Source organism: Bos taurus, chromosome 26 (genome assembly GCF_002263795.3).
Source record: "Bos taurus isolate L1 Dominette 01449 registration number 42190680 breed Hereford chromosome 26, ARS-UCD2.0, whole genome shotgun sequence".
Classification (NCBI taxonomy): Eukaryota; Metazoa; Chordata; class Mammalia; order Artiodactyla; family Bovidae; genus Bos; species Bos taurus.
In genome coordinates, this window is record NC_037353.1 from 3,497,486 (window position 1) to 3,505,421 (window position 7,936).

General features: G+C 45.1%; 1 protein-coding gene across 1 annotated transcript; it reads right to left on the reverse strand.

Moving 5' to 3' along the window:
* Window positions 1–1,979: 1,979 nt before the first annotated feature.
* Window positions 1,980–6,302, reverse strand: LOC104975936 (endogenous retrovirus group K member 7 Gag polyprotein-like). The gene is made up of 2 exons (XM_024986125.1): window positions 6,044–6,302; window positions 1,980–3,976 (listed from the first exon to the last, which is right to left on the reverse strand). Exons 1-2 carry the CDS (start codon window positions 6,300–6,302, stop codon window positions 1,980–1,982), a joined length of 2,256 nt encoding a protein of 751 aa, XP_024841893.1.
* Between the last annotated feature and the right edge of the window lie 1,634 nt (window positions 6,303–7,936).

Here is a 7,936-nt window from a genome sequence, read left to right on the forward strand (position 1 = left end):
AGTCCTCATCAAACATTAGAAGAGCATCAAGTTGTTCTTTATTATATGGAATTACAATTTCTGCTGGTTCTTTACCAAACATTTCAACGCTCCGCTTTCTCCCTTTTAATATCAACGTAGCTATCAGTCCTGGATAAGAAGCCACTACTTTTTTAGCTTGGGCGGGGAGATGGACCCATTCTAGGGGGCCGTTTTGCCACAAAACTCCCGTAGGTGCAGTTGGAGTAGCTAAGCAGAGTAATTGCCAGTTTGTCTGTAAATTAACTCTTTTTACATAGCTATCAGATAAAGCTGCTTCTACTTTGTCTAAAGCTTCTTGAGCTTCAGCAGTTAATTGTCTTTTTGAAGTTGGGTCAGGATCCCCACGTAAAATATTAAAGAGAGGCTTTAATTCAGCAGTGGTTAACTTCAAATAAGGCCGGATCCAATTAATATCGCCTAAAAGTTTTTGATAATCATTTAAAGTAACAAGGTGATCTTTTCTCAATTTTAAGGGGGCATGAGTTACAGTTTCTGAACTGATAACCCGTCCTAAGTAGGTTATGGGCGGATTGACTTGAATTTTCTCTGGGGCAATTTTTAAGCCTCTGTCTGTTAATGCCTGGGTCAAATCTTGGAGGACAGTTTGTAAATGAGCCCTATCAGGGTGGGCAATTAAGATGTCATCCATATAATGGATCATATAGACTTGTTCATATTTACTTCTAACATCTTCTAAAGCAGCACTAACAAACTTTTGACATAGGGTGGGGCTATTTTTCATTCCTTGAGGCAAAACCTTCCATTGAAACCGTAGATAAGGCTGTTTAAGATTTTCTGACGGAAGACTAAAGGCAAATCGCTTTTTATCCTCAGTATTTAAGGGAATGGTGAAAAAACAATCTTGTAAATCAATTACAATTACATTGTATCCCTCTGGAATGGCTACTGGGGAAGGGAGCCCAGGTTGTAGGGCCCCCATGTCCTCCATGGTGGCATTAATAGCTCTTAAATCTTGTAAAAGTCTCCATTTACCAGACTTTTTCTTAATAACAAAAATAGGAGTATTCCAGGGGCTATTGGAGGGCTCGACATGTCCCAAATCTAGTTGTTCAAAAATTAATGTTTTAGCTGCCAGAAGTTTTTCTTTAGTCAGAGGCCATTGTTCTACCCATACTGGGTCCTGAGATTTCCATGTAATGGGGTCGGCAGCAAAAACAATGGCCTCCATCAAAAATTTGGATACCCTAATCCAGCACGGAACTTTAGAGGAGCAGGGCAGATTGGCTCAGTTATTCCTGTCTGCTGTCTACCTAACCCTTTTGAGGGATCATAGCCCATTTGCAACATTTGAGAAGTTACTTTATCATCAGGGCTAAAAAGTAACATGCCCATTTGAGACAGCACATCCCTCCCCCACAGCGAGAAGGGCAGCGAAGGAATCACATACGGTTGAAATGTCCCACGGGTATCCTCAAATTGCCAGTTTAAAATTTTTGCACTTTGGGCTACTGCAGGAGCTCTCCCGATGCCCACTAAGTTATTTGCGGTAGTATGTGTGGGCCAGGAATTGGGCCAGTCTTTCCCAGAAATGCAGGAAACATCTGCTCCTGTGTCTAATAGCCCTTCAATAGACTTGCCACTGACAAGAATAGATTTCATAGGACGCTTTTTAGTAATTTCTGTTACCCAAAAAGCCATATCACTAGACCCAAATCCTTTGTCTTGTCTTTCATTTTGGGTGGCTGTTTGCCCAATTGCAGTATGATAAGGCAAAAGTAAAAGTTGGGCTATTCTCTGTCCCTGATGTATTTGGAAAGTTTTAGTCGGGGGTGAAATCATTATTTGAATTTCTCCTGTATAATCTGAATCAATCACTCCAGGAATAACTGTAAGACCTTGCATAGCTAGGGAGCCTCTGCCTAGTATAATTCCTACCAGGCCAGTTGGTAATGGCCCTTTAATTCCTGTAGGAATTTTTATACTCGGGCTATCTGGAGTTAATATTGTTGAGGTGGTGGAACTGAGGTCCAGTCCTGCGCTGCCTGGGGTTGCTCTGATGAGCTCCGCGACGGAACGAAGGGAATGAATGGGTTTAGTGAGGCTGCCCCAATCGTTATCGGGGCCTGGGGCTGGCCCCTCAACCCGTTTCCCGAGTGCTGGTCGGGGCCTAAAAAGGTTCCATTTTTATGAGATCTTGACCTACAGTCCCTCGCCCAATGATATCCTCTCTGGCAGCGAGGGCAAAGAGACCTAGGATTCATGGGCAGGGGGGCAGGGTTCTGTGGAGCAAACATAGCCGGTAGGGCCGGATTAGGCAGATAAGAACCAGGTGTTTTTTGAGGGCAGTCACGAAAAGTGTGTCCTTCCTGGCCACAGGAAAAACAAGTTCTAGGGAATGCATTCCTGCCCTGGTTATTGGGATCACCTTGTGATGGCTTATTCTTGTTAGTAAAAAAAGATTGGACTGCCTGCTGATAAGAATTCCCTTTTATTGCTGCAGCTATAGCAACACCCTGTAGCATTGATGGTCCTACATCTGCACACTGTTTCATATAATCAATTAAAGATCCAGTTCTTCTAATAGGGCGCAGTATAGCCTGGCAGGTGGAATTAGCATTTTCAAAGGCCAAGTGTTTTGTTAATAATTTAGCTCCCTCAGAATCAGAAATTATTCTCTGGACAGCTTCTGAGAGTCGTGAGACAAAGTCTTCAAATGGTTCTTCTGACTTTTGTTTAATATCAGATAGAGCAGTACCTGATGCCTTACCATCAGGCAACGAACGCCAGGCAGTAAAGGCACAATCAGCCACCTGTTGTATAGCAGTTCTATCTAATTTCATCTGTTCGTCATATGAGGGGTAGTCGGTCTGACCAAGTAATATAGGTTCAGTGATATGTTTAAGGTCTGTATTTTGGTTAGAAAAAGCATATATACGAGCGAGATCATCATATTCAGATTTCCAAAGTATAAAATGTCCTCCGGACAGGCAGGCCCTAGCAATTGTTTTCCATTCTCGAGGTGTTAACCATTGGCCTGCTAAATTTTCTACTAGCTGCATCGTATACGGGGCTTTAGGCCCATATGAAATACACGCATTTTTAAGTTCTTTTACTAATTGAAAAGAAACAGGCTCCCAGTCGATAGCCTTTTGTTCCCCTTCATCATTGTCAAAAATCAAAGGGAAGCAAGCCTGAAGCTGGGGATCGAATTTCTCGCTAGGGGCAGAATAGGCCCGTCTCCGTGGGATCGATATTGGAAATTTCCCACTTCGATAAGGAGGTGGCGGCAATCTTGTGGGGTTAATAGGACCTGTACGGCTTGGTATGGGAGGTGGCAGCAGTGGCATAGGTTCCATGTCCTCTGCTCTGTACTCTGGAGCTCTTTGAATTGTTTGGTATCCAGAGGTTATATATGGGTTAAATGGAAAAGTCTCTTGGGAATTTCTAGGGGCATACGGCCTGATAGGAGACGTTTCCCTTAAGCTCCTTGGAGCTGATGGCCTGACAGGGGAAGTTTCTCTTAGGCTTTTTGGGGCATCTTTGTTTAAGAGATGCCAATTTTCATCAGAGTGATATTTAGCTGTTATCTCGTCTAAATTCTCTTTTTCTTTCGGGGGAAGCTGATCCTGTTTCTCATCCCTATCTTTAAGTTGTTCCTGAGTAGTCATAGCTTCTAACATCTTTCTTAATTGCCGATAGTCAGGTAGGTCTTCGTTTTTCTCATTTTCCTCAGGTTTAACTACAGTTTCATCCTCATTTTCCTCTTTAAAAGTCACTCTTTTAGATTCAGAGGCAGGTTTAGCTACAGCATTTTCTTCACTATCCCCTTTAAGATGTACTTTTTCTGAATCTGGGGCAGGATCTAAGACATCTCTAATGATATTCCACAAGGAAAAGGCATCGTTAGGCACCTTTTCTGAGCCATGTTCAGCATGGTAAGTTTTTAGCTGTTTTCCTACTTTTTCCCAGACCTCTAAGTTGACAGAGCCTTCATCTGGAAACCAGGGACAGTGCTCTTGTACAAATGAAAAAAATGATTGAATGGCAGATTTTTTAACTTTGATTCCTCTTTTACCTAATAACTGTAAAATTACTCCTATAAAGAGTTGTCTTTCATTTGATTCAGTATTACCCATGTCAGAAAATTAAGTATAGTAAAAGATTTTGCTTTAAGCTATCAAAAGATCAGGCTTTTCTTTGGCCTTTTAACTTCAGAAACTGTTTTCTCTAAGTCTAACTCTTTAACACTTTCAACACTTCCCACTCCTCTCGCCCTGTCTATCCTACAGGGGGGTCCGCGGCACCCTTGAGTGGGGTCCTAGCCGTCCCGAACACTGGAAGAACAATAGGGCTGATGGCCCAGATTGTCCCGGGGGGAGGAACAGTAGGCTGATGGCTCAAACTGTTCCGAGGGAGGAGCAGTAGGGCTGGTGACCCAAACTGCTCCGCGGGGGAACAAGAGGGCTGCTGACCCAGTTGTTCCGAGAACGGGGAGCAATAGAGCTGATGGCTCTGATTGCTTTGGGGAGCTTACCTTCGAAAGTCCCTGTCTCGGGCGCCACCTGCCGGGGACCAGCCCCAGCTGATCCAGGGTACTCGAAGGAGAGACGGCGTCGGCGAGGGTCAGGATACGATAGTTTCAATTAGATATTAATTAGAGATATAAAGAGTAATAGACTAAGGATAGCTCAGTAGGAAAATTCAGTGGAGAAAAGAGGCTGAGTAGCTTGGTTTACGCGGGGGACCAATAAAACTTCAAGACAAGAAGCTTGCACCACTTACGTAGGCCGCAGGCGTCCTTCCGTTCTCCCGAAGGAGAGGAGACACTGAGGCCTCCCCGGTCGGATCTTAGAAGCCCAGGCAAAATTAGTAAGCTTGGTGGGTTCCGCGCTCCAGATGGAGACTCAGCCAGAGGGAGAGAGAGACATGGGGAGACCAGTATTTTGAGAAACTGATCCCAATTCTTTATTTTCCAGAGTCTGTTTTTATACACTGAGATGTTATACAAAAGTCACGTGGGGACAGCAGTCCTGACTTTTATTAAAGTCAGGTGCTTCACACAAATGTATACAGAGGTCTTAGGGGTGTTACATCATCTTCTGGCCAGGGGGGCCTGCTGACAATTTACGACCCTCTCCTTGTGACAGCGGTCAGTCAATCAGGACACTTATTTCTCCAGGGCTGATTATTCTCAAAACAGACGCCACCCAAGTAAAGTTACACTCCTACAGGGTGAGGGTGTAATGGGTTTTAGTTAAGGAAAGAATTTACTTAGCCTAAGGTCTAACGTGATTAATATCAAAGGTTAATACTTATTTCTTCTATATATTCATTAATGTGTGTAAGGGCAGGGGATGTGGAGACTTAGCAACAAACATTGGCTCAACAAATGAAAAACCCTTCACCAACACAATTTCTAATTAGCCCATTATACTTATACTAATAGTTTTCTAACTTTTCTAAGGAACCTGTTTTTAGAAGGTTTAAAGCATCTCGTGCCTCTCATGGTTGGGAGGCTGTGAGCAATCACATGTGGCCGGACGAGCCTGTCAGGCAGGCCAGAGAACCTTCAGAGGAGTTTGTAGGTTAAAACACTCTTGCCACACCCAAGAGTTTTTATTGACTGGAGCTCTAGGTTAACTCCTTCTCCGAAAGAGGTGGTGGGGGACAGCCCCCCGTAAAGTCAGAGGTGTAGGTAAGAGCACAAAGTAGTAAAGTAGGCAGGCTCTGGTTATGGGGTAGACGCTCGAGGATTTCCAGGGGGACTCCTGAGGCTCGATCCCGCCTTTGCGTATGTCGAGCCTCCTTCCTCATGACCTTTGCCATGGGCGGAGTACCTCACTCTGGCCCCCAACAACCAACCATACAGAGTATCCCCTAGGTTAAGTTCAGACACATAGGGTAAAATTTGAGACTCTAGCGAGAGATGCCACAAAACTAAAATCCACCCATATTTCACCAGGCAGGAAAATTATATTAAAATATAAATGCGCGGCCGTTTCCCGGGCACCCAACTCCACGGCCTCGGAGGGGACCCTGCAGCACCTGGTGCCGCGCTCACCCCGGGAGGCCCACCAGCCTCGGCCGCTGTTGGCGTACGTCAAGCAGACTTTCTCCTGCCTCCCACAAAGGCAGCAAGTGAGGATCCCGCCCCCCACCCCGCCGTGGCACCCCTCGTTCTCCTGACTGGTCCTCCTTCTGGGATCCTCCGGGCTTCTCACGGCCTTCAGGAGGGGCCCAGCCCCAGTGGGACCCCCGCAGCGGCCTGATCCCTGCCCCTGCCCCTCTGCCCGACTGGGTTGTCTGCGTCCGCAGTCCATGTGTCCTCCATCTGTGTGTGTGGCTCCGTGTCTGGGCCGGCTTGCTGCCACCAACTGGTGCCTTAGTCCTCGGTCTGGGGGAGGGTCCACCTGCGCCTCCCCCCACCCCCACCCCCGCCCTGCCCCACTGAAGGCGGCAGGAGTGGGAGTGGGTGAGAGAGAAGGTTGGATGGGCCTGGAGGATATTAAAGAAACACAGAAGCTGCCAGTCTGGGAAAAAATAAATAAATAAATCATATAAATATGCTTCTTACCCCTTAAAAAAAAAATGAGCTCATGTGTGTGTGTGTGTCTTTTTGTGTTTTCATGTGTGTGTCCTGGCTGAATGCAGAAAAAATAGACTTTTTTTTTTTTTAATTTAACATCATACAATGACAATTTCCTCTTTCTCTTATGCATTCATTGTGTTGTTGCTGTTCAGTCCCTAAGTGGTTTCCAACTCTTTGCGACCCCATGGACTGCAGCACGCAAGGATTCCTTGTCCTTCACTATCTCCCAGAGTTTGCCCAAACTCATTTCCATTGGGTCGTTGATGCCATCCAACCATCTCATCCTCTGTCACCCCCTTCACCTCCTGCCTTCGATCTTTCCAAGAACCCAGTGAATATTCATTGTAAATGGTTTTAATTAACTCAAAGTAATTTTACTATGCCCCAACCAATAACGCTGAAGAAGCTGAAGTTGAACCATTCTATGAAGACCTAAAAGATCTTTTAGAACTAACACCCAATACAGATGTGCCGGGGACCAGCCCCGGCTGATCCAGGGTATTCGAAGGAGAGACGGCATAGGCGAGGATCAGGATACGATAGCTTCAATTAGATATTAATTAGAGATATAAAGAGTAATATAATAAGGATAGCTCAGTAGGAAAATTCAGTGGAGAAAAGAGGCTGAGTAGCTTGGTTTACGCGGGGGACCAATAAAACTTCAAGACAAGAAGCTTGCACCACTTACGTAGGCCGCAGGCGTCCTTCCGTTCTCCTGAAGGAGAGGAGACACTGAGGCCTCCCCGGTCGGATCTTAGAAGCCCAGGCAAAATTAGTAAGCTTGGTGGGTTCTGCGCTCCAGATGGAGACTCAGCCAGAGGGAGAGAGAGACATGGGGAGACCAGTATTTTGAGAAATTGATCCCAATTCTTTATTTTCCAGAGTCTGTTTTTATACACTGAGATGTTATACAAAAGTCACGTGGGGACAGCAGTCCTGACTTTTATCAAAGTCAGGTGCTTCATACAAATGTATACAGAGGTCTTAGGGGTGTTACATCATCTTCTGGCCAGGGGGGCCTGCTGACAATTTACGACCCTCTCCTTGTGACAGCGGTCAGTCAATCAGGACACTTATTTCTCCAGGGCTGATTATTCTCAAAACAGACGCCACCCAAATAAAGTTACATTCCTACAGGGTGAGGGTGTAGTGGGTTTTAGTTAAGGAAAGAATTTACTTAGCCTAAAGTCTAACGTGATTAATATCAAAGGTTAATACTTATTCCTTCTATATATTCATTAATGTGTGAAAGGGCAGGGGATATGGAGACTTAGCAACAAACATTGGCTCAACAAATGAAAAACCCTTCACCAACACAATTTCTAATTAGCCCACTATACTTATACTTATAGTTTTCTAACTTCT

What these genes read in the sequence shown, in the direction of transcription:
- LOC104975936 (XM_024986125.1), bottom strand. Translation starts at nt 6,302, where the DNA reads ATGGACTGCGGACGCAGACAACCCAGTCGGGCAGAGGGGCAGGGGCAG. An exon ending in AGGCTGGTGGGCCTCCCGGG is followed by an intron (nt 3,977 to 6,043) that starts GTGAGCGCGGCA and finishes CCTGGTTTCCAG; the next exon opens with ATGAAGGCTCTGTCAACTTA.